At 47.9% G+C, this 27,121-nt stretch overlaps 1 protein-coding gene across 1 annotated transcript in view; it reads right to left on the reverse strand.

The window, feature by feature from the left end:
• GALNT12 (polypeptide N-acetylgalactosaminyltransferase 12) overlaps window positions 1-26,514 on the reverse strand; it is a 38,629-nt gene extending 12,115 nt beyond the window's left edge. Inside the window, exons 1-5 of the mRNA XM_044265272.1 lie at window positions 26,150-26,514; window positions 12,964-13,133; window positions 7,701-7,890; window positions 4,454-4,639; window positions 1,461-1,578 (exon numbers count right to left, since the gene is read on the reverse strand). Of these exons, the coding sequence (XP_044121207.1) occupies window positions 1,461-1,578; window positions 4,454-4,639; window positions 7,701-7,890; window positions 12,964-13,133; window positions 26,150-26,514 (1,029 nt within the window). The remainder of the gene's footprint in view (window positions 1-1,460; window positions 1,579-4,453; window positions 4,640-7,700; window positions 7,891-12,963; window positions 13,134-26,149) is intronic.
• Between the last annotated feature and the right edge of the window lie 607 nt (window positions 26,515-27,121).

A 27,121-nucleotide genomic window follows, 5' to 3' on the forward strand; every position in this document is an offset into this window, starting at 1 on the left:
ACACAGCCAGGGCCTCACCCTGGACAGGAGGCCACCTCCCCAGCTCATGCAGAACACAGTCAAAGAGCAAGAACATAGCCCTGAAGATGAATAAGCCATCAGAAGTGAGCCCCTGCAGTCTATGCACTAAAGCTCATGCACTTGATCCAAGGAGCCCCCATAGCTGACCTCACCAGGAACCCATTTACTCATCATGTAAAACACAGGCTCTTTACCTGGTCTCCTAGCCACAGAAGATAGGATAGCAGCAAGTAAGAAGAGAGGTTTGGAAGGGAGAAAGGAAGAACTTCTAGAGGTAGGCAGAGCAGCCTGACACCTAGGGAAGAGGCAGAAAGACCATTAAAAGCACACCCAACACCTCACCAGGCTGCCTTGTCTGAGAGAATTTCATGCCAGGGACAGATGGTTGGGAATACCCCGCTGTTCCCAGGATGTGTGACCAGGGATAGGATCTCGTACTTAAAATGTGGGATGTGAGTCTCTGGGGGCGGGCCAATTCTTATAAAACTCTTTCAAAGCAGGAAACATTATTGAAACTTAAAATTTTTCTATTAGGAGCACCTGGGAGACTCAGTGGGTTAAGCCTCTGCCTTCGGCTCAGGTCATGATCTCAGGGTTCTGGCATTGAGCCCTGTATCAGGCTCTCTGCTCAGCAGGGAGCAGCCTGCTTTCTGCCCCCCCCACTTGTGATCTCTCTATCAAATAGATAAAATCTACAGAAAAATGACTTTTTTCTATTAAAAAGTACAGACACTGACATGAACTTTTGATACTTTAAAATGCAGGATTTGGTGAACTGGAAATCACATTGAAATGTTAGCGCTCTAAGGGGCATCTAGGGGTCACATGCAGCAGAACTAGTAGGTGGGCTTGTTCCAAAAAGCAGATTCCTGGTCCCAACCGAAAATCCATCAAAGCTGACTTTCTGCGGACTGTACTTATAAATCTGCCTTTTTAGCAAGTCTCCCTAACAATTTTCATGTGTGGCCAAGCTGGAAAGTTATTGCACCAAACAGGGTACTTCATGAGTAGTTAAGCAAATCAAGGTTCCCAAAGATGGGGTCGGGAGGCAGGGGCCTGTGGTTGAGCCCAGTGTTTGCCACTCACTGTTTGGGTGACCCTGACCCCATCACCTCCCCGGTCTGGGCCCCAGTTCCTCCCTGTTGTAGTGGGAGAAAAGAACTAGGTGACTTCTCAAGGAAGAGGTTTCCTTGCCCCAAATCTATGAAAAGTACTTTTTTTTAAAAAATTCAAACAAGAAGACAAGCATATTTATAGGATGTCTATGCCACTACTATCACATTTCAGGACTAGTAGATAAAATTTGCCAACATGAAGGAAAAGTCCACCAGGGTCTCCTAGCAAATCCCATCATTCCCCAAGAGAGAGAGATTGAGAGAGAGAGAGAGAGAGAGAAAACAGGTTAAGAATGAGTCCAAAGAGAAAACTGGAATACTTACCCTAAAGGAGAATTCCAGGTTTTCTCCACCCCAAACTTCCATTCCTGTATCATAAGACCCCAGATACTCAAAATATTTCTTACTCACAGCAAACAGCCCTCCAGCCATCGTTGGAGACCTAGAAGAGTGTGAGAACCATGTTGCGATGTGAATGATGGCAGGAAGCCAGCACAGTTGAACTCCTGCCCGCCCCAAGCCCTCTGGCTGCCCATCCGTCTCTAAGCACACCCTGAGTTCATGCTCTGTGTCAGGCGCTAAGCTGAGCCTGGAGGCAGAGATGTACCTCATGGTCCCTGCTCTGGGGAAGCTCATGGACATCTCAACCAGCACTGTGTGAGAGCACTCTGGTCAAGCCAGAGTCCCGGGGGCACACAGAGGGAGGCCTGGGGCAGATGGGTAGGGCTCAGCCTGAGGAACACAGGGGAGATGGCAGAGAAGAGGAATGGAATGGTTCTTCAAGAAGACACCAGCATGAGCAGAGGCCTGAGGGTGAGAGAAAACCTCATCCTTCTAGAAGTACAGACAAGGAGAGTCAAGGAGAGAGAAGTGCTCCCCAAGAAGATGGCTAGTGCCTTGCTTCAGTGGACTTGGCCATACAGTCACAGGGAGGGCAAGCACAGCTGCCCTTAGGGCTATCGAAGACCATGGAAGGTAACGCTGTCATCTTAAAGCTCCCCAGGGCCTGTTCCTCTCCTGCATGAGTGGCCTCCTCTCCAGGACCAATATGGCCAGCACTGGCCTGCTTCTTCACCCGGGCCTGCTGTTCCAGAAAGGGCCCAAGGCTTCCGTCCTACCACAGCAGAAAGCTGTAGGGTCAACACACCAGGAGACACAGATACAAAAGGACACATTCGGAAATGGAGAACTTCATTAAGAGCCTGACTGTCTACAAATGTTAAGATCTTCCAGCAGCGATCCTGGCCCCTGACAAAGTATTGGCTTTCCCTGTGCTCTCTGTGCTGGCCCAACGGGAAAAGGACAGCAAGATTCCTTGTAGAAGGGAAGGCTCTAGACCACACGGCTCTTCCAAGTGTGTTCATCCTAAAAGTCTGAGAAGGAGGCAGAGTGGATATGCTGGCATCTATTTCACAGGTGAGGAAACTGAGGCCCAGGGATATTATAGGAAGGGAAGGGGAGTTGGCCATGACATCCCTGAGTACCTGTGTGTATAATGGGGTTGGAGAGGCGACCATAGGAGTTCAGGTCAGCGTCCCAAGCTGTTTAGGTGAACCTAGATAGGATCCTTCCTACTCTGAGCCTCAGTTTACAAATCTGTTCAGTGAAAGTTTGGGTAGGATGTCCCTCAGGACTCCCGAAGCTTGGGCATCACCTAATCTCTCCCTCCCCCATTCTCCTTCAGTTTCTTGCAAACTTCCACTGCAACAGAGTCCTTCACTTCCTTCCATCTTCTCCTGCACCATCCCTTCTGACTGGAAGACTACGATGCCTCCTAATGATGTTGCTGCCCTCTGCCCCACCCCCTGCAGGCCCCTCACCACGTGGCATCCAGCAACCTTTAAAGAATGCAACAGGCAATGGTCATTTCCAATTCAAATCCTTCCAGCAGCTTCTACCCTCTCAGGGTAAAGTCCAAAGCCCTGTTCTTGGCCTTCCAGGCTGGACATGACTTGGCCCCATTCATCTCTCTTCCCCCATCTGTCAACACCATTCCCACAGGTGTTTCCCTCTGCTCAGCAGTGAGTCATCTCAGGGTCAGAGCTCAGGTAGAAGATCCAGAAGCCCACCTACCAAACAAGGGTGCTGATAGGGTGCTGATCTAAGACACCATTTCCAGTTCTGTTCACCAGCAATAAAGCTGATGTTTGCCCTCCAACCCCCTCATTCCCATATCTGCCTCCCATTTGGTCCTGAACTAGGAAGGGGAGGAAGAAGCCATGCTATCACATCAAGACCTCAATGAAGGAGAGAGCAACTGAGCCCCCTTTAAGCCCACTCTACTCAGAGCCAGGCTCACTCACTGGTCAAAGGTGGCCCATTCAGTCCCTGGTCTACCCAGTTGAAAAAGCGCCTGACACCATGTCCTCAAAATGTTAAGCTTGAAATTATGACCCACCAATTTTACTCCTAGGTATACACCCCAAAAAACTGATAACAAGGACTCAAACAGATAACAGTATCCCATCATCCACAGCAGCCCTATTTACGATAACCAAAAGGTAGAAACAACCCAAGGGTCTGTCAGCAGGTGGATGGATAATCAAACATGGGTGTATATACAGTGGAGTATTATTCAGCCATGAAGAAGAAATGGAGTTCTAGAAGAACCTTGAAAACGTGATGTTAACTAAAGGAAGCCGGACACAAAAGGACAAGTGTTTTGTGATCCCACTTACATGAGCATTCTAGACTAGAGAAATCCATAGGGACAAAAAGTAGAATAGTAGTTATCAGGGGTTAGAGGAGAGAAAGGGAAGCCATTGCTTGATGGATATAGAGTTTCTGGACAGGACAATGAAAATGTCCTGGAAGTATATAGAGGTGATGGTTGTACAATATTGTGAATGTGCTTGATGACACTGAACTGACACTTAAAAACAGTGAAAGTGGGAAATTTTGTTATACACATTTTACCACAGTTTTAAATCAATCAATAAAGTATACCAATATAAAATTCATGTGTGGAGCAAAGCTTTTTTTTTTTAAAGATTTTATTTATTTATTTATTTATTTATTTGAGAGAGAGCATGAGAGGGGAGAGGGTCAGAGGGAGAAGCAGACTCCCTGTGGAGCTGGAAGCCTAACAAGGGACTCGATCCCGGGACTCCAGGACCATGACCCGAGCCAAAAGCAGTCGCTTAACCAACTGAGCCACCCAGGTCCCCTGCGGCAAAGCTTTTTAATAAAAGTAAACAACTGCTCTGGAGAAAAGAAGGAGCAAGAGCCAACCTGCCCTCCCAGAGGCCCTCCCTGACATGACAGCCAGACGCAACAAGGCCCGCTCCAAGAGTGAGCGCCCAGAAGTCCCCCCTCACCTGATGACATCGATGGGGGACCGCATCCGCACCCTCTCCCTCTCGGGGACCACATGCCACGTGAACACCAGCCTCCAGTCGAAGCCGCCAATCTGAGGCTCCCCAGGGTTGCCCAGGTACTCAAACGTGTTCCAGTCAATCACATCGATCACAGGGCACACCACCGCTGACTCCTCTTCGCCAATCCTGTGAACACCAGGACGCCCCGTGTGCCTCTCCGCACAGACAGGTGGCCATGGAATGAGAAGGGAGCTTGGGGATGAGATCACTTCCCCCTTCCACGAGGAAGGAGAAGCACCTGTGTGAGAAAGGCCTGTGGCCACATCCCACCCTGAAAGGTGTTCATCAGAGGGATTGCTCGGGTGACGAGCGAAGCTGAGGAAGGAAGGATTCTGGTCTGAAGACGGAAGATACCCCAGCTTTCATGTTCTGATTCTGTCTATGGCTCTGCTGCATAAACTTGAGTCCCTCCATGAAAGTCGAGACGTGTGAAAACCAAAGATCACTTTTAGAACAGAAAATAGACTTCCAGTGTCTAAAGACGGCAAGAAGTTTCCTCATGTAATCTCAATGAAACATCTTCATGTTAAGAAATAATTATCCCCCTTCAGAACAGAGATGCGTCCAGACCAGGGGATCAGCTTTGGAGTTAGAAAAAAAATTTGAATTCTGCCTCTTATTTGCTATGTGACCTTAGCCAAGTCACCTAACCTCTCTGAGCCTATTGCCCGTAGGTAACACAGCTGCATCAATACCTACTCAGGGGGTTAATGGAAGGACTCCCTGAGGGAATGTTTGTAAAAGATGACTGACAGAGAGCCTGGATCTACTGCTATTATTTTAATTCTTGTTATTGTGAAATGTTATATGGTATTAAAGGGAGAAACGCTGACTTCCCACTGCGGGTATCAGCCCACGTGTCTGCTTCAGCTGCTCTCCCCAGTCATGACTGCAGACCCAAGCCTCCTTCAGCACGCTGCCACATCGTGTGGGTACTCTTACATCCGGGTAAGAGGAGTTGAGACTGAGCTGTGTGTGAACACTGGATTTCTCTGGGTTCCATTTCGGGGGCTTTTCTCTGGTGTTTGAGACCTAAAAATCCTAAGTCCCACAGAGTAATGGTGTGAAGAAACAGAGATAAAGCAGACTGGAGCTTTAAGAGTCCTTAGAATAATACTAGAAAGTTGGTGGTGTGAATACCACACTTCGGTAAGAATTATAGTATTAGGTGAAATTGCACTGTTCGGGATAGACAGTATGAATAAAATCTGTGAATTCTCTAAAGCGAGGAAGACGCAGACCAGGTATTACTAACACCCAATTCTTTCAATAAACTGAGGGTGTTCTTAAAAGGTTTGAGGGGACCAATGGCAGACCCACTGGGCAGGTTCAAAGAAGCTGCTTTGTCCCTGGCACAGATAAGAACCTGTGACTTGCAATCAAGCTGGTCGGAACCAAGGGGAGCCAAATTTTTACAGGAAAAGGAAAACTGGGGAGAGCCAGCATTGGCAGAAAGGCCCCTGGAGCAGAGTCGCACAATGAGCAGGCCCAGTAGCAGCGTGTACCATGGTGAGGGAAGGGGGGGAAACAAGGGGGTGTGCTACTGGCATCTAGAGCTAAACCATTCTTTGTTGTGTAGGGCTGAGCTGCACACCGTGGGCTGTCCGGCATCCCTAGTCCACAGCTCAGAAATTACCAGAAGCTTGGGACCCAAAGATCTATTCCAAAAGCCCCAGAGGAACAGGGTTACTGTTCTTGTTGGACAGTCTAAGGGACCAGTGTGTGCCAACTCTGGTGCCCGCCTAGGTCCCTGGGAGCTTCAGAAACACCCAGAAGCCCAAGCCTACCCTCAGAGATTCAGATCCAAAGAGTCTGAGAACAGGAGCTGGTATATTTTACAAATTCCCCAGGTGGGGTGCTTTTGTACAGAGATATGGAACAAGGACTTATCTATGGGGAGGGCTGCCTTGCTGCCTCCTGGGGATGGGCGGGAGCAGAATTCTGGGAAGCATTAGCACATTGCTGCCTTTCGACTGGCTTCAAGGTAGCCATCTGTGTGCACAGTGGGGAGGGGGTGAAGGCCAAACCCACCCGTCCAGGTTCCAGAGGAAACTCTTAGCTGTCACCATGTTCTAAACACCCTCAGACTCCATCACAGGCCAGGGAAACCCTGGGTTCCTGCTGCTAGTGAAGCTCAGCAGAGCTGAGGAGGAGAAAGAGGGAGCTGTGGCACCCACAGAAGACAGGACCGAGGACAGCAGAAGTAGCAGAATAGTGGGGAGCCTGGTCTCACACAGGAAGGGCGGTCAGTGGGTCCCCAGTTCTTCCAGACAGACTCTGGCACCAAAGCACTAGAGCCCACAGGAAAACAGTCTGCCAGCTGTGGAGACCCTGGTTCTCCAACCCTTCACCTGCTCCACAGGGAGGGACCAGAGGCAGAACCCCCCACCTTGACCTTGACCCTTCCTCCCCAACCTGGCAGAGCTCCGAGTCAGCCAGTCCAGCTCCTGACTGCTATGATACAGAATCAGGAGAACGGGGAGAGAAAGAGCGATGAGAACAAAAGCGGGGGCCGGGTGACAGTAGTTTTGGAGGACAGGCAGATTTGGAGGGTCAGGGGAACATGCCATGGGACAACAGGAGACATGTCCTTGAAGATAGGGCTGTATTATGACTTTTCATGGCTCCATAAATATATATATATGTATATATATATATATAAAACTCTATTTTATGACTATGTTGATATAAGGACAAACACCATCCAGGCTAAATTCATTAATGAGCAGTCATTACTGATACTCATTTTTTTCCTTCTGAATGAAAAAAAATTAATGTAAAAACATTTTGGGGGTCTGTTAAAGGTTCATGGGTCCTAAGCATTGTAGGCATGGGGTGTAATGGATAAGACAGCCTTGCTTGAAGGAAATATGCCAAAATATATATTCTTAAACCATGTGATTCTATGTGATTGATATTTTTTTTCTTCCACAGTAAACATATAAAATAAGTAGGAATAAAAGAAAAACTAATAAGGCCTCCTACATGCTAGCATGTTCTAAGGACTGTGTGTATGTATTAATTCATTGAATGGCCTCTGCAGTCCTGTGGGGCAAGGGCTGTTATCACGCACAGTGACAGAGGACTGCCCAAGGGCCATCTGAACCCAGGTGCCCGGCAGCCCCTTATGCCCAGGTAAGAAGTTTCTGCTTCTGCACCATGTGTGGCCCCCGCCCACACTGCTCACCTCTGCAGTAGCGGCTCGAGCCAACCCTCGTGGCACTCACAGTGGCAGTCCAGGAAGGTCAGCACTTCACCCTTCGCCGCAGAAGCGCCCAGAAGCCGGGCTCGCACCAGGCCCTCCCTCTTGTTGGCGCGGATCAGACGCACCTTAGGCAGGCTGGACAGCTCATTGGCCAAGCGCTCCTTCAGGTGCTCTGGGGAGGCAAGCCAGAGAAGCAGGGTCACCCCCCCACAACCCAAGCCATGCCCTTCCAGGGCCCTGCTATCCCCAAAAAGAAAACTGAACAGTTCAGACAGAAGCCTCCTTTGCCCTGCACCTGGGATGCCCTCAGCTCACCCAGAACCAAGGCTGGACGCACAGCAAGGCCAGGGGAGGCTGAGAGAGAACGAGGCAGAAGAATTCCAGAACTCCCCCAATGTTCCCCTTCAGCACCACGCACACTGAGTTATGGGCTTGAAATGGGTGCATGTGGTATGTGGATGTGTCTCAGCAAAGTCGTTACCCCCTCAAGAACACATCACACCCTGACTTGTGAACATTTAAAAATAAAGAACAGAAAAACTGCCCAACCACACTTTTTCAGAAAAACTGGTTCAATATAAATTTGGTTTCCTTATGTTAATTATGTAATATGTTATAAAATTTTAATTTATATGGAATTATGTTAACAAATTTTATTTATATTTCTGTTAACATAAATTTTCTCAGGAGCACATTTCCCTGGACACAGTAATAGGAGTAATAACAGCAGTTCACAGCAGAGGGCCTCCTGTGCTAATTACCTTCTAGGGGATTTCTCTCCAAGTCACACAAGTCTTCTAACTTTCCCATGAGGTAGGTACTACAATGATCCCCATTTATAGATGAGAACACTGAGGCCAGAGAGGCTAAGTAATGTGTCAAATTCCCAGAATATATGAGCTAAGGAACCAGGATTTTAATCCAGTGGCCCTGGCTTGAATCCACAGGCTTAACGCTGCCTCCCAGAGCTTTCCTGTATACTCTCTCGTCCTTGTGAAACAAATCCAGAATTTGTTAGGAGGACATGTTCATGGCATTCTACAGAAGAGGAAAGATGGCTTTAGTAGTTGAAAAGCCATGGAGTGCCTGGGTGGCTCAGTCGGTTAAGCATCTGCCTTCACCTAAGGTCATGATCCCAGGGTCCTGGGATCAAGTCCCGCATTGGGCTCCCTGCTTCTCCCTCTCTCTCTGCCTGTGGTTTCTACTGCTTGTGTTCTCTCTCTCTCTGTCAAATAAATAAAATGTTTTTAAACAATTAAAACTCAATAGGTTGTGCCCACAGCCAGGACTGGCCCCCGGACTTGTGACTCCACACACATAAGGGGCTGGAGGTCCTGGTTCACACCCCTCCGTGGGTCACGTGGAGGTAGGTGGGAACCCATTGGACAAACGAAAAATAAGAAAATCCCCCCACATGAATGTGGACTTTGTCTGAAAGTCCTCAATCATCACCAAAAGGGAAAATTTTATGAACTGTTCTAGGTTGCTTCAGGGTTTGTAAAAATGTTTCTCTAAATATTCCTGACACGCAAAAATAAATAAATAAATAAAGCATTCAATGGTTGATTTTTAAAAAAAAATCCTAAATACAACTGCAAATAAGCTGCCAGCACAAATAAGGGAGGTGACTTCTAAGCAAAGCTAATCAGTGGCAGTGCCCAGGAAACACACGAAATCGCAGGTGCAATAAAAAGGGGAAGGAAGGAAGGAGAAAGAAAGAGAGAAAGGAAGAAAATGCATGTGTAGCCTCCCTGCACCTTATGGATTACGACTGTCTGAACTGTCTTCCCACGCCCTGGAGGGCTGACACCCCTTCCTCCCGCTGAGAGGAACCTGCAGAGAGGGCAGCAGGAGGGAGAGGAGGGGCAGGGCAGGGCTCCTATCACATTACAGGCTGGGGGGCAAGTTGCCCACTCTACAAGTCACCAGGATGGGGAGGGAAGCCTCAACCCCATGGCACCCTCGCTGGCAACTGCGAGAGAAAGGAACCGCGCGGGGAGCGCTTCATGTCACACCCCGGCCCGCTGAGGAGCTGTTCCATCCCATGAGGATAAAATAATCTGATTTTTGCTTCTGAACGAATACCTTTCTGAAATGTTTTCGGCACCCTACAGTTTTTTAATATTTCATAAAATTACAAGTTACCATTTAACAAACACTAACAATACGCCTGGTGCTGACTTAGCCCGTGACCCGCCCTTATCTCAGTCCTCGAAATGACTCCATGAGGAGGTCAGAACTGTTACCCCACTTGACTGGGGCTGAGGCCAAGGTTGACACTGCACTTGCTCAAGGCTGCGTAGCTGCAAGGTGTTGGAGCTGGGATGCCCGTGCAGTACGACCCAGAACCAGAACCAATGCAGATTTAAAACAGCCCTGGGAGGAAAGGACCAGAGGAAACGGAGATGCGTACCTACTATGTGCCGGCTGACATGGGGTTCTGTTCTGTGCACAATCTCATTTATTCCTTGCCGCTCTCTGATATAAGCATGGAAAAACCCATTAACAGATAAGAAACTGAGGCACAGAAAAGACGTGTGGCTCGTCTAAGGTGTCATGACAGGTTCTTGGCAAAGCTCACCTCAGTCCCAGGTACCCTGACTCCAGAGCTCAGTGCCCCATGGGCATCACTCAGCATGAAGCCCCAGCCTGGCCCGCATGCTGTCACGGAGAAGGCCAGCTGAGGCCTGACACACACTGTCCCCGTGGGTGCACACAGCCACGCATCACATAGGCTACTGTCCCCAGCCTCCCTTGCAGCTAGGTATGGCCAAGTGAGCCCGTTCTGCTCAGTGGGATATGAGGACAGCTTCCAGGTCTGGCTCCCCAGCCCCTTGAAACCCTTCTTCTAGTGAGAGCGAGCAGAAGGCGAAGAGCCAGCGGGGGGCATGCAGACAAGACCACACAACACCCTGGAGAAAGTGGAGCGAAGGACGGAAGCAGCTGGGGCCCTGACACTGTGAAGCCCGCCACACCAGCCCTCGACCGTTACGCAGATGTGTGATATGAGAGACATCAATTTTTTTTTTAAAGATTTTATTTGTTTATTTGACAGACAGAGATCACAAGTAGATGGAGAGGCAGGCGGAGAGAGAGAGGGAAGCAGGCTCCCTGCCGAGCAGAGAGCCCGATGCGGGACTCGATCCCAGGACCCTGAGATCATGACCTGAGCTGAAGACAGCGGCTTAACCCACTGAGCCACCCAGGTTCCCGAGAGACATCAATTTTTATCCCATGGAAATTACTGTTATTTTGAGTCTCTGTGCGAGCAGCCAAACACACCCACCAGTTAGGACACATACTCCAGGCTTTGAAGTCAGAGAGCCCCGGCCCAGAGCCCAAGGCAGCCGATGCCCAGGAAGCAGGAGCAGGATGCCCTTCAGCGTGGCCAGGGATGGTCATTTGGCTTGACATGGGCTACGGCCTTGACATTTCCCCTCAGTTGAACTTAGGGGCCCTCACTCAGCTCACCACGTAGCACGTGGCACGACCACAGCCTGTCCGCCCCAACCATCCATCGGCAATGCCCCACTAGGCAAAACAGTGAGCCCAAGACCTTCCTGTTCCTCCAACAGCCCTGTCCCAGGGCTCCATCAGCCTCATATTGAAGCCTGAAACCCTTACGGTGGCTTCAAGGGCCCAACTGGCTTGGTCTCACCCACCCCTGCAACCGCATCCCCCATGTCGCCTCCCCACTGGCCGATGGTCGCCCCGAGGAACGCCTGCCTACCCCAGCTCCTGCCCGCGCCTGCAGCTTCTGGGCTGCCTCCTCTATATCCTAGCTTTTGGCTTAAGATCACCTCCTCCAGGAGGCTTCCTGGCCTCTACCAGCTGGAGGAGGGCCTGTGCCCAAGCTCCACTTCCTCTCCTGCTCCCACTTTTGTTTCACAGCACTCTCCACCTGGCTGCATTACATTTGCTATATTATTATGTCACGCTATGCTATTTTACATTGTGTTGTCTTACATTATTCTTTACACATTCCTGGACCATCTCCACCCACCAGAATGTGAGTTTATGAGAGCAGGGACTTGTGTTTCCCACAGAATCCCTGGTGCCTAGAACAGTGCCTGGCACACAGGAGAAACTCAAAAAGTGTTCACTGATTAAATAAGGGCCAGCCCTGGATTGCATGTGAATTATGGACCCCAGGTCATTGGTAGGGATGCCGGCAGCCTCTCAGTTCTTCTCCTGTTTGGGCTGCCCCCCACACACACCTTTTTAAGACTTATTTATTTATTTATTTGAGAGAAAGAGAGAGAGGCGCGTGGGGGAGAGGGAGAGAATCCCAAGCAGACTCCCTGCAGAGCGCGGAGCCTCATGCCAGGCTTCATCTCATGACTCTGAGATCATGACTTGAGCTGAAATCAAGAGTCAGATGCCCAACCGACTGAGCCACCTAAGCACCCCCAGGGCTGACCGTTTTTTTTTAATCTCATCTCAAACTCAACACATCCAAAGCCAAATGCCCCCCTTCCTCTCCCAGACCTGTCACTCCTGCCTTGGGTGGCTCTTCCAGCTCTGGGACAGCACCACCACTCACCCAGAGATCTGCAGACGTCATGTTTCAAATGTCCCTCCTGCCCCTCCCCTCCACTCCCACTTGACTCCCAGCCTCCCTCTCTCACCTGGGCCAGCCCGATAGCCCCTGGGCTCCCTGCAGAGCTCCTCTGCACACCATTTTCCACCCACAGGTATCTCGGGCCTAGAGGGATCCCTCAAAGGGCAAAACTGCTCTCCTGCTTAAAATCCCACCTTTGCTCTCCCTGCTCTCAGGACAAAGTCCCGATCTGACCTCAGGTCTAATGTCTGCATCCTTCCCCACATCTCCCATTCCTCCTTTGCCTGTTCCCCATGAAGCAGCTGCTCCTCCTGCCTTCCTGAATGAGTGGCAGGTGCTATACAACCCAGGCAACACCATGCCTCCGAGGCTTTCTACCTTCTGTGCCTCCACTCAGAACCCCCTCCCTCCACCTTTGCTGCCCACAAACTGCTCACTCTTCAAGACGTAAGGTCGCTCCTCTTCCCGAGTGCCCTGTCTCCTGCAGCACCATGTGGCAGAGCTGTCACCACCCCTCTAGCCCCAGCAGGCTCTGAGCCCCCTGAGGGCAAGAGCCGGGTCCAGGGGGACACAGGAAGCCTGTTCTGCGCAGACCTGTTCCACCCCCTCTGAAGTCATGCTTTGGCCTCCCAGGCGCCGCCACAGAACACCAGGCCCCTCCAGGAGCCCGTGGCAGGAGCTTACCTCTATCACTGTAGTCATCTACAAGAATGACTTCTTCCAGCAGGATGTCCGGGGATGTCTCGAGGACACTATAGACTGTCCGGAGGAGGGTTGACCAGGCTTCGTTATAAAACGCTATGATGACAGATGTCGTGGGAAGGTGATCATAATCATATTTCTTCTCTTTGCACCTGCAGATACAAGACAGCTTGTATCAAGAACAATCGAGAACAATCAAGAACAGGAATCAAGAACACACTGCATACCAGGGGTGATGGGGAGGGAGGCGCCAAGGGGACACGGGTCACGGTCTCAAGGGCTCCTTCTGGGAATGGAAAATCATCTGCTGCCATCTTCCAGAGCCCTCCGTGTTCCACTAGGAGCCTTAACAGATTCTAAGAAAGGTTAAAAAATGATACCCTATAAGCTTGAACTGTGGGACGCTGTTTTTAAGCTTTAGAGCAATTTTCAGATTTGAGCGACACACGAGCTAAGCAGACCAGAAGAGAGGGAGACTGCCACTTCCCCCTCTTCAACCACTCTCTCGCCTGTCTGCTCCCTTCCGACCTCATGGCTAACTGCCAGGCCTGTGCTCAGACCGTGCCCTCTGCCTGGAACATCCTTTCCTCATTTCTCTACCTGGCAAATTCTCTTTCCTCCTTCTGTCCCCAGGCCCGTGGGTGCAGGCAGCTGCTGGCTGCAGGAGGGGCCCCAGCCAGGCATCCCTTTCAGCGGGTGCCACCGCACTATGGCCGCTGGCTGGAGCCTCACTGCCCTCCCCAGCACCCTCCCACACCCCGGCCGCACCTCTGCTCCCATAGGCCCTGTGCGGAACGCAGAAACTGGAGCCACCACTAGAATGCCAGAATTCTAGAACAGTCTGGAAGGGCTCTGGAGAGGACCCTACTGCCATCCAGTACCCATGCCACCCCTCAGTCCACTCTGTGGCGGCCTCAGGGGTACGAATGAGGGATGTGCCTTGACTGGCAGTGATAGGAACCAATATGCTTCCTTTCTCTTTCTTTAGTAGGGTTTCCTGTTACTTTCCAGGGAAGTTTCCCTACTTGACAGAGAATTCTTTCCTCAGAGTAGCTGATGATAAACTTCCAGGTCATTCCAGGGATTGGGCTGTGCCTGGAACTCATCAGCAAGAAGTGAGAGGGGAGGAACAGAAGCCCAAGAGGGGCACCCGTAGGACCCCGGGGCTGGAAGGGGGGATGGCAGGGGCGCTGGCAATGCAAGAAAGGCATGCGGGCTGAAGACCAGTCAGGTGGCCTGGGCAGAAAGGGAAGGCCTCAAAGACAGGCCGTGGGCACACCCAAGAGACGCAGAAGCTAGCAGGGTGAGGAGTGAAGCCAGCTGTGTGGGCTGTCCACCAGGGACCAGGCGATATACCAGTGGGCCCTTACCAGTCAGTCACCAAATATTTCCTGATTGCCTACTGTGTGCTGGATTTAAAACAACAACAACTCCCCTGCTCGCACAGAGCTTACATGCAAGGGGACAATAATCAAGTAAGCAAACATATCAATAATTTCAGGAGGTGATGGTGATGGGAGGAAAAGCAGGATGTGAAACAGAGCAACTGTTGCGGGGAGTGGGAAGGGGGGAGGGGAGTAACCACCGAAGAAGTAATCAGGGAGGGCCTCTTAGAGGAGGTGACATTGAGGATGGGACCTGAATAATGAGGGACCCAGTCCTGCAAAAAGCAGAGAAAAAGCCCTTTACATATACACTTTGTTTCTTTGTGGGTTTTCTCCTTTTATTTCATTATCAACATTTTCAAACATACCAACAGTAGAGAGAATATTGTAAGAAACTCCCGGGACCTTTTGCCTGACACCAACAATTCTCAATGCACAGTCCATCTTGCTTCATCTAAGCTCTGCCTCATTCCCTCCAAAACCCAGCACAGCACAGCATCCATAAATATTTCAACAGACCTAAGGGATAGGGATTCTTTTTTTTTAATAATAAAACTGAAAACCCTTAAAAAACAAGTGATTCCTTATTGCTACCATAAATTGTAGATCTCCAATCTACAATATTTCATAAATATTAAGATGCCCATGGTTGGAAGACACAGCATTCTTTAAAGAATCTCTAAGGACACATGTTGCCTACCTGCAGGATGTCTTGATTTTAAGATGTCTACAAATCTCAGAAATGTTTAAATATGAAAAAATGACTTATAATTAATGACATGTAATACCTGAACTCGAAAACACTTGCTACGTTGGCATTCATTGAGACTAGGCTCAGCGAGGTGAATAACTTGGGCAGTTCACAGAACGCTTGAGGGTCTGTACCTGGCTGAGGTCCTTGGCCCAGGGCCCTTGTCCGAGGATTCTGGCTTGCTCCTGCCCCCCAGGACGCTCAGCTAAAGATCCCAACACCATCCCTCCCTGCCTAGCCCTCCTTCTGACAAGCCATAGGCCATTTCTCCTGTTCTTCCTCTCTGGGTCCCGCTGCAAGTTCCCTTCCTACACATCAGGGCAGTTTCTGCAGAGAGCGCGGCTGTCACTGGGATGGCTCTCGCATAGGCTTCTCCGGGAGACTCTGTGGGAGGCTGGCTCTTCTCAACCCACTTCACGTTCTTATTCCTGCTGTGTTTGCAGGCCCGGCTCTGGACACCTGAGGAAAAGTCAGCCGAGGCTGGAAGCATGGCAGCAATCATGTGGTGAAGCAAGAGGGCATCCCCAGCAGCCCCAGCAGCACAACCTGAGTCCTTGGACACCACAGACTTCCAGCCCAATGCACAGAAGCCGTCACTTAGCACAGCGCCCCTCAGAGGGGAGTCCAGTCCACACTCTAGGGGAGGAGAAGGAGGCTCCATCCTTTGAAGGGAAGGAGAGCAAAGACTTTGCGGATATGTTTAAAGCCACTGTGCAGAATGCAGAAGTGAGAATATGAGTCTTCCAAGGTCAGGTCCTAAGGCGCTGAGGTTTCCTCTTTGTTCCGCCCAGGGACCGCCCTTTCTGGGGGAAGCCAGCTCCATGCAATGAAGCAAGAAGACTCAAGCATCCTATAGGGACGTCTCTGCGGCAAGGGCCTCTGGTCAACAGCCAGTCCCAACTGTCCATCCTCCCTGGGATGAGTCTTCTTGAAAGCAGATCCTCCAGCTCCAGTTAAGCCTTGAGATGATGAAAGGCCCGGGCAGCATTTTTTCAACTGTGATCTCATGAGAGATCCGGAGCCAGAACCACCCAGCCACGCCACTCCCGAATTCTTGACCCACAAAGATTATGTGAAATCACGTATGTTTATTGTTGCTTTAAGTCACTAAGTTTATGGTACTGTATCTGCTGAAATAAATCATAAGGAATCTCCCAGCTAAGCCCAAACTGAGAGATGTTTTATAAACCAACAGGCCTTGTGCTCTTAAAAAATGCCAGTGTCCTAAGAGACAGACAGAGGCATAAACAGACACAAGAACTAAACATCACCCTCGATTCTCAATTAGATACTGGGTCAGGAAGACAAAAATGCTCCAAAAATTGGCACAGTTGAAAAAATGCAGTATTGTATAAACTTCCTCAATTTGATAATTACATCATGATATCATGAGAGAATGAACCCATCCCTAGAAAATGCATGCAGAAGTAACACAGGTTATAGGGTGTTTACTGCTGAAATTTACACTCAAATGTAATACTGTAGCACAGAGAGAGAGAGAAATTAAGTAAATGGAACAAGATAATGAATGGATCTTAGTGAAGGAGTTTCTTCACTGAGTTTCTTATGCTATTCTTAAATTTTCTCTGGCTTTGAATTTTTTCAAAATCAAACATGTAATACAGTAAAAAGGAAAAAATGTTAATGTTGCCAATGGTGTGTCCAAACACCAAGCCAATTCTGATTCTCAAAATATTTATCTCAAGCTTAGTGGCCCTAAGTCCCTCTCCTACCTCACTCTTTCCCATTTCCTCCAAAATCACGGCCCTCCTCCAAATACATGTTACGAAAAATGGAAAACATATAGATGTATAAACATATTAATAAGTGTATCTGCATTTTAAAAGCCCCTGACTCGTAGCCAGGGTGCATGGAAAAGCTATGTAACGCTGAGCCAGAGCCCACTAGAAGCTTTGGAAAGAATTAATTGCTTATACTCCATGAAAAAAAAAAAAAAAAGTGTTTCTGGGCAACCTAAAAATAAAGACTTTTTTATTTAAGAAAAAAAGCAAAAATTTAGATCCAAATGTACACAGGTCCAAGGAGGAATGAATGGAAATAAGGACAGTAAACCGAGGTTTTCAAAAATGAAGTTTTATTCAGTTTAAACAACTGTCTTTTCGTGTGAAATCACATCCTTACTGTTTGGTATTAAAATGTATTTCTTCCAGAATGGGAATAAGGAGGAGGGCAGAAAAAGCTCTGCTTGACCAAATAACGCCAGGACCAGATGTCTGTCCCTCCTCAATGTTTTTGTTTATGTGTTTTCACTGCTCTGCAAAAGCTCAAGGCCACTGTTCTAGAATGTCTAGGTTCTTTCTCTATTTGTGTCCCTTTAAGTCACAAAAGTTCTGGGTACCAGCTAGCAAACCTATACAGAGCTTCAAAACGTTCCTCTTCTCTTTAATCTCTTCTCAACATATTGAAGAACTTCTCACCTAAGGGAACCATCAGAGATACCCTGAAGGAAACCCACAGTAGCAATTTTTCTTTGTAACATTATTTAAAACAGCAAAAAGTTATAAACAATTCCAACAGTCCAACAAGAAAATGTGACACACGGGGCAGCTGGGTGAAGAAAGGCTATGAGACCATCCAAAACCACATTTTCAGAGACCAAAAGTAAAGGAGAATAATTACTGTAACGGTAAATCAAAAAAGCAGGGTACAAATCTATAAGCAGCAGTGGGTGTGCGTGAGCACGCTCCCACACAAACAATACATAGTAGAAAGAAATATGCCAAAAATGTTAACAATGGAGATCTCTGAGCAGTGGGATTCTTTGTTCCCTTTGCAGTTTTCTGCATTCTAAGATTGTTCTACACTGAACATGCATTATTTTTATAATCACAAAGAAAGATTATTTTTAAAAGGCTGGAACCTATTTCTTTAGCTTCTCATAGCAAATGTCCTCATTGGCCAATAATATCACACTTTGACCACTCCTTTTCTCTTGGCCTGATAGAGTTTCCTCTTCTTTCTTTAAACATACCTTAAAGGCATTCTCCTTCATGAAGTTCAATATATCCTTCTGGAATGTCTAAGTTTATTTTCAGGAAAAATACTTTCCCCTTTTCCTTTTTTTTTTTTTTAAAAAAATCAAGTTCCCAAAAGTTCAGATTGCAAAACAAATGCTCTCCTGAAAAAAAATATGCAATTTACTTTCATTGCATGACCAATACAAGTTGAAAGGTACAATGTACAAGTCTAACCTTCTAGAATTGTGAATTAACTGTCTTTTATTCAATTATCCAACTCTTCAGTCTGAATCAATTAACTGAAAAAATTAACACTGCTTATATGCTTATCCCTATCCTAGGCACTATGATGAAATATAAAATCATTATATGGCACTGCTCATTCTCACTCACCTGACTGATAAAATGCGGTGCAGCCTCTAATTAGACAAGAACAGCTACACATGCATCACTCAGGGTTCCACTTTTGCCTGGGGGACAAAAGGGAGCTCAGAGCCAAATTCACTGCTAAATCATAGTGGGTTGTCCTCTCCTTAACTTTCTGGTATAATTCATGTGCTTTGTAAGGGCAGCGGCTGAATTCTGGTTTCTGCTGTACTTTCTGCATGCTCTGTATTGTACCTGGTAATAATAACATGTACTGCGTGCTGCCCACATCATGGACAGTGAGTGTTGCTAAGCATCTCACCTACTTACTCCACTCTCCCTCCCAACCCTGTTGGGTGGGGACCATAATCTCCACCAGCACAATATGAATCTAGGTATTATAAGGGTGTGGATGAATGGGATATTCTGCAGATGAATGCCTCCTAATCTTCTTTTATGTTTATATTCAAGTTATTATATAAATGTCCTTTAAAAAAAGGAAAACCCATATCCTTTGCAGAACGGGCCAGCAAGGTCATAATGTACCTTGGTGTGTTTGCCCACCCAAAATCCTTTCTCCTTTCTCCACATTACTGCATTTTGGTTTCTCTTTCAGGAACCATGTCTCCTGGACTCTCAGTGCACACGGTCTGTGCAAGGCTACACACACACACACACACACACACACACACACACGTACGCACACCCCTCTGAGAAGGTCACATGCTCCCCAGGTCTGACCAATGAACATTTTCCATCATGATGACAGGTGAGTCACTGAATCCAGGGCCCAGAATAATCTGAACCTAATCCTCACTCTAGACTTTTCTGTGATAGAAGTTAATATATTTTCTTTTATATTCAAGTCAGTTTGTATTGAGTTTTCAGTCACTTTCAACCAACAATAGCAATATGACTAATAAAAAAATAGGTCTTTTTTTTTTTTTAAGTGAATATAGGACTTCCGCTTCTGGCAATATGGAAGACTACAATGCCTGGGAAAACCCTGTTGGAAAAAATTCTTGATAAAATACTTTTAGAAAAACCTTTTAAATGCATGCCTCAGCTTACTGAAAAGGAAAAAAAGTTCTCAGAGTCCACAGAGTTATGAGACACAGAGCATAAGTATGCTTAAGATGCTTAAATAAATAAAAGATGCCCTTGAGGGGCGCCTGGGTGGCTCAGTGGGTTAAAGCCTCTGCCTTCAGCTTGGGTCATGATCTCGGGGTCCTGGGATCGAGCCCCACGTTGGGCTCTCTGCTCAGCAGGGAGCCTGCTTCCTTCTCTCTCTCTCTCTCTCTCTCTCTCTCTCTCTCTCTCTCGCCGGGCTCTCTGCTCAGCAGGGAGCCTGCTTCCTCCTCTCTCTCTCTGCCTGCCTCTCTGCCTGCTTGTGATCTCTGTCTGTCAAATAAATAAATAAAATCTTTAAAAAAAAAAAAGATGCCCTTGAATGAATAACAAAAAAACAAGAATGATAGGCAAATCTCATTCAGGACTGACATCTCACAGCCATAGTACATGTGAGGGGGCAACAGAAAAGTATCTTCAAATGCCAAACTACCAATTTAGAATTACATACAAATAAAATTATCTTTTAAGAACAAGAGCAAAATAAGAACATTTCAGATGGGTAAAACTGAATTCATGAAACTGAATTTCTCTACGATAATGAATACATGACATGCTTCAAGAAGGAAAAGAACCCCAGGAAGTTCTCTGAGATCCAAAGACCACCCAGAGTTTAGGAATGAATGAAGGACAGAGAAAAAACGATAACTTTGCGGGTAAATGTAAACAACAACAACAACAACAACAAAAAAAACCATATTTTTTAAACGTTTTAATGTGTTGGTTTAAAAGAAAGAATTAAAACCCTGGAGTAAAATGGAAAGGAAATCGACCAATGTTAAAGCATCATCTGAATGCCCACAGCGAGTGATTAACTTTAGATCCTGCGGACTTGAATATGTACTTTCAAATTGACCACTAAGGTTAGGAATGAACAACAGTACTGCCAAAGTAGTAGAGAAGAAAAAGTGGAATAAGAGAGGGAGAGAAAAACTTCTATAGACTCAAAAAGCAACATTAAAAAAATAAAAGGGAAAAGGTAAAAACAATTAGAAAGTATAAAATAAGATGGCATAATCAAAATAATCAAACCCCAAGTATCTTGTAAGCATGAGAAAAAAAATATATGTATATGGACCTACTAGTTAAAAATCAAAGATTGTCAGCCTGGATGTTTTCTTTAACGACCACACAAAATCAAGTGACATGCTACTTAAAGATATGCCCACAACATAAGGACACAGAATGAATGAGAGTAAAAGGATGGAGAATGGTATCAGGAAAACACTAACTAAACCTGATTATGTTTTGCAGGCTGAAAGCATTGATTCAAAGAAAAGATGCTACTCTGACAACCATAGATGGGTCTGGTAAAAATTAATAAAATAAGGGTGACTGGGTGGCTCAGTGGGTTAAAGCCTCTGCCTTTGGCTCAGGTCACGATCCCAGGTCCTGGCATTGAGCCCCGTATCCGGCTCTCCGCTCAGCGGGGAGCCTGCTTCCCTCTCTCTCTCTCTGCCTGCCTCTCTGCCTATTTGTGATCTCTGTATATCAAATAAATAAATAAAATCTTTATTAAAAAAACTAATGAGTTGGCTTCATTAATGGAAATATGGGTCAGACGGTAAAAATCTAAAGGCACCATGTTTGAAGCTGCCAAACCACATCTGTATTTTTTCTTCGTTCGGGGAACATTTTAAAATTGGGTCATTAATACACTGGGTATTTGGGGGGAGGTTGAGTTGGAATCTAGAAATGCGCTATTGAAAAATCTATTTGAAGGATTTGCTGTTATCAATATAAGTACCATTATATAGGATAATATCTTTCCTTAAATGTATTCTCACTTGAAAGGGAAGGAAGGAAATATATACTGAGTTTTTTTGTTTGTTTGTTTGTTTTTTCAGTAGGAAAACTATATCACATGGGAAAGTTACAGAGGGGTCAAATTTGGATAAGTATGTGGAGATTCCTTAAGGAATTAAAAATAGAGCTTCCTTATGATCCTGCAATTGCATTATTGGCTATTCACTCCAAAGATAGAGATGTAGTGAAAATAAGGGCCATCTGTACCCCAATGTTCATAGCAGCAATGGCCACAGTTGCCAAACTGTGGAAAGAACCAAGATGTCCTTCAATGGACAAATGGATAAAAAAAGATATGGTCTATATATACTATGGAGTATTATGCCTCCATCAGAAAAGATGAATACCCAACTTTTGTAGCAACATGGATGGGACTGGAAGGGATTATGCTGAGTGAAATAAGTCAAGCAGAGAGAGTCAATTATCATATGGTTTCACTTATTTGTTGAGCATAAGGAATAACATGGAGGACATGGGGAGATGAAGAGAAGTGAGTTGGGGGAAATTGGAGAGGGCGATGAACCATGAGAGACTGTGGACTCTGAGAAACAAACTGAGGGTTTTGGAGGGGAGAGGGGTGGGAGGTTTGGTGAGCCTGGAGGTGGGTATTATGGAGGGCATGTACTGCATGGAGCACTAAGTGTGGTGAATAAACAACGAATTCTGGAACACTGAAAAGAAAAATAAAAGTATTTTGGGGGCGCCTGGGTGGCTCAGTGGGTTAAAGCCTCTGCCTTCGGCTCAGGTCATGATCCCAGGGTCCTGGGATCGAGCCCCACGTCGGGCTCTTTGCTCAGCGGGAAGCCTGCTTCCTCCTCTCTCTCTGCCTGCCTCTCTGCCTACTTGTGATCTCTGTCTCTCAAATAAATAAATAAAAATCTTTAAATAATAAAAAAATTTTTTAAAAAGTATTTTTTAAATAAAAATTAAAAAAAATTAACCTGCAGTTTACAACCTTGCTGGGGAAGCCAAGAAACATCAGTCTGATTTCCACACCATGCATGATGTTGTTCCAAAGATACTGTTGTTACGAGAACAGTCAAGTAGGCCACCTCTCTGCAAGAAGGGAAATCCTAACCAATCCCCACCCTCCTGCTACCCAGCAAGACATGCTTTCTTTTGCTAAATTACATACTTAGAGCTATTTGGAAATTCTTCACCATCCCAGCACCCAAGTCCTGATCCCCGAACTCAGATACACATTTGCAATATTAGCATTAGTGAGGCTAACACCTTGAGGCAAGGACTCAAGGAACACCTATGTATTGTTGGCACACTTTCCTAAACAGCTGTTCAAAATTCCTCTGCTACGGCAGAGAATGTCTGATGGTCACAGGTGCCATCTCCAACCACGTGCCTGTGGAAATGCACAGCCCCAAGGGCACAGTCACTCCACAGCGTCTTTCTCACTAGCTACATAGGTCAGAATACAAACAAGAATGATATTATTGTGATTATCTCAAGGATTTTCATGGATCTATAAAAACAAACTGCAAATATTGGTACAACATCAGCAACCGTTTCCTCATGACACACCTTAAACTGGCTGTGATGTCATCGCTAGTTTCAACAACAGGTGATCTGTTTTGAATCCCTCCTTTGTCTAATTCTGGTATTCTCCCACATGCATTAAAAGCACCCACCCTTCATCTTCTGAGTAATTTAAACTCCAGAGACCCCAAGACAGTACATTTCAGCCCTAGATGAACATCAGCCTCAGCCTGGGCCCTACGTCCAGAAATTCTGGGGAAAGTCCTTGGCATCAGTATGTCTCAAAGTTCCCCTAGGCCACAAATCCAGCTTTCTGGCTCCTCACTTTGGCCTACTGCCATCTCAGAGTGAGAGTTCCATCTCCTCGTCCAGCTCAGAGGAGATGGTGTTTGTTATGCAACAGAAATAAACAGAAACAACAGAAACAGAAATAACAGAAGTAAAGCTGTGCTCTAGTCCACTGGCATGTTAATTATCAGACTCACAGAAGAGCGGGGGTCTAACACCAAGCTTCAAGGAATTAGAGCCAACACTGAAGCATCTTTATGGGTCTGGCCAGTCCCAGAGAGTGGATGCAGTCTTGCAGACACCAAGAAGAAGAAGCCAGAGTCCCTTGGTAATTCCCAGCTCCTTGCCTATGGTAACAGGTTCAGTTAAATACATATATAAACCCATGTACATACTCATGTTTGAATATGTTCTCATTCACATACCCATAGGCATATTTTTCAAAATCTATTTCTATACCTGAAAAAGTCTAAAAGAATACACAGAAAAATGTTAACAGTGGTTCTCCTGGGGGAGTGAGTTTACAGATGATTTTTATTTATTTTTTAATTTTTTGCTTCTCTGCATATGCTAAAATTTCTAGAGTGAACATGTATTGCTTTTATAATTAAAATAAACAGATTGGGGCACCTGGATGGCTCAGTGGGTTAAAGCATTTGCCTTCAACTCAGGTCATGATCCCAGGGTCCTGGGATGGAGCCCCGCATTAGGCTCTCTGCTCAGTGGGGAGCCTGCTTTCCCCTCTCTCTCTCTGCCTGCCTCTTTGCCTACTTGTGATCTCTGTCTGTCAAATAACAAATAAAATCTTTAAAAATAAATGAAAAAATAAAAAAAAATGGATAAATAATTGCCTGCATACCAAAAGGGAGGAGAGAATCAAAGATCTGGGTTTTGGACCAGCTCTGCCCGGGATCTGCATTTTACTTTGGGGGCATGGCTTTTCCTCTCTGGTTAGACTGGATCTCCCTTAGGGCCTTTCCCTTTGTGACATTCAAGGATTTCAACCATCCCTCTGCTTATCAATTAAAGTCCCAAGAGACATCCACCCTCCCCCCCACCCCCGCCACCCCGGCCCCACAACTCCTGGCACACAGCGCCACTCCAATTATAAATTTATATTCTGCCATTCTGGTTTCCCAGACCTGATTAGGCGCTCACCTTTGTATGAACTGTATTAAAGGCCCCAACCTTACGGGCCACGCTGAAGTGGTCACGGCCTGGTCTGGCTGAGAGCGACCCAGATCAGGCTCACCTTTCTCTCCAGCTAGGCAACAATAATCCATTAGGCCCTGCTGCGGGAATTAAAGGCAGGAGGCATTCATACTTCTTATCATGCTGGGTCTGGATTAACTTCCCAGAGTCAATGCAACAGCAGGATCTATAAGCAAATCCTGATAGGACACAGGGCAGCTGTGTCACCATGGAGACGGGATGCCATAAGCCCCACAGGTTATCCACAGTCCTTGAAAGAGATTTCTCAACCTGGGACAATAAAGGAAGCTAGAACCCGGAAAAGAAAAAGTTTACAACCAATCCCTTGGTGACTCTTAAAAGCGGCCTCCTGAGTACCCCGTTGGCAACAGGGAAGGGGGGAACACTAGTAAGAATTGAGTACACAGTGTGTTCGACGTTGTATTAATTCCTAGGCTGTGTTATTTCTACTCATTCCTTATTCTGCAGATAGGGAAAGTGGAGGGAACTGTGATCAGCACTAATAAAGTTCTACTCAAAAAGATGAATAGAGAAAATGCCTCAGGCAAAAGCATGAGGCTAGACATGAACAGATGCTGGAAAATTGGGAAGACGGTGAATCCCAAGTCCTTCCCCGCTCTGCCGAAGTGAGGTGGGGATCACTTCCTGGAGCAGGTACTCATGCTTTCTCTACCCAAGGATTCAAGGATCCCCAAATTCTGAAATCAGCACAATGCCAAGGGGGCCAAGAGGGTCCCATCCCCCATAGCCAGTTCCACCACTTTCCAGCTGTGGGCACTAGGTGAGTCCCCTGTCCTCCCTGAGACCTTTGCCACACCTCTAAAGCAGGCACGCCAGGAACAGGAAGGAGCGGAAAGTGCACAGTGCACAGAGGAGGCCTCCCCACCGGTTACTCCCAGGAAACCCCTCTATGAGTCCTCTTCCTCAAAGTCTTTAAGAACGGGGCTCAAGTGGGGACCTGGAAGATCCCCGCTAATGGAAAGAAGGAGAGAGAAGGCCAGAAGTTCTGTCCTTTTACCAGCTTGCTCCCTTCTCACTTAGGTGGTGGGCACAGCCCACCCAGCCAGCAGCTCCCATAGAAATTAGGCCTCTAACCACACCTGCACAGGGCCTGCACCATCCACAAGAGTGAGCTGAGATGAAGGAGCCTTTCCCACCACCTCCTTCCGGCTTTCCTCTGCCTAATGCTGAGGAATCCAGCTCCCAGTGAGGGGGAAATCTCCAACTTGGCCTTCTGGCGACCTTTTCTCTCTCCTGCTGGAGCGCCCTCCCCTCCTGGTTCATTCAAGGGCCTGGCACACAGATAAGTGAAAGTGGACCCTATCTCAAACTCTAACAGTCCTTAGTTTCACCAAGGTAGGGCCATACCGGCAGAGCTGGACAGGGGGTGCTGTGAAACCAGGAAGAGCACCCAAAGGGGGTCTCATCTTATACCTGTCTGCTTAGCCTTGACCCTCCCGCCGCCACTTCTGCAGAGCCGAATGACAGACCTTCTCAAGAGGGGCAGAGACAAGAGACCACCCAGTAAAAGATTCATCAATTTCTGAATTTTTTTTTCTGTTGTCATTTTTTTTTTTTAACTTTCATGCGTCTCCCCACTCCACATGACCCCCCTGCCACTGCCCACTTCTGGGAAAGACTGCGTAAGACGCGCGATCCCCAGGTATTTCGAGACCCAGGTTCCACCCCGCCTCTTCACAGATGCAGAAACTGAGGGCCGGGGACCCCGCGGGCAGTGTTCCCCCGGCCACCTGAGGACTCACAGCGGGTTCCAGCGCTCGGGCAGGCGGCGGTGCAGCGAGATGCGGTCGCTAAGGTAGATGTTGATCTGGTGCAGCCGCACACTCTCCTCCTGCAGCCGCAGCTCCTCGCCCTGCAGCTGCAACCGCACCGCCTCACCCCGCGCGCCCAGAGCGTCGTCGGGCACCGGCGGCCGCGGCAAGACCGGGTCGCGCCGCCCCGGGCGCGGGGTGCGCAGGGGTCCCGGCTCGGCCGCCTTGGCCCCGCGCCGCTCCCGCAGCACGGAGCCCAGCCCGGCCAGAGCCAGCAGCGCCAGCAGCGCCAGCAGCGCCTCCCGGCCGCGCCGCCGCCCCCGCGGGCAGCGCCTCCAGGCTGCTCGCCCCCACATGCGCCCGCCAGCTGGGGCCAGCGCTCGGCTCGCCCGGAGGCGGCGGCGCAGACCCGGACCCGGATCCCGGAACCGCCGCGCCGCGCCGCCCCGCCCCCGGCCCGCCCCACCTGCGCCCCGCCCCCTTCCCGCCCACCCGCCCCGCAGGAGCGCGGCCCCCAAGCCGGCGAGGGTGGCTGATCTTCACTGGGCACACGCGCGGGCTTGCCGAGACTCGCACCTTCCTTGTTGGGCTGGGTGCATTAGGATCAAGGTGACGGTCTACGGCCATACCACCCTGAACGCGCCCGATCTCGTCTGATCTCGGAAGCTAAGCAGGGTCAGGCCTGGTTAGTACTTGGATGGGAGGATCAAGGTGACGGCAGTAAAAGCCTCAGCTCAGCGCCTGGCACATCCTAAGCGCTCAGTAAATAGTGGCAGAGTGAGCCCTGCAGGAGTGCTGTGAATTTTACTCCCTTATCTCATCTGACCCTTAAGCAGTCCAATAACAGGGGTAGAAGGATTATCAACTCCATTTAACAGATGAGGGGCCTGAGGCACAGTGAGGCTAATACACACCGGACTGTGTCACTGAGGCCTGCAGGCCTACCAGAGACGTAATACTGCT

This window comes from Neovison vison, chromosome 9 (genome assembly GCF_020171115.1).
Source record: "Neovison vison isolate M4711 chromosome 9, ASM_NN_V1, whole genome shotgun sequence".
Lineage (NCBI taxonomy): Eukaryota > Metazoa > Chordata > Mammalia > Carnivora > Mustelidae > Neogale > Neogale vison.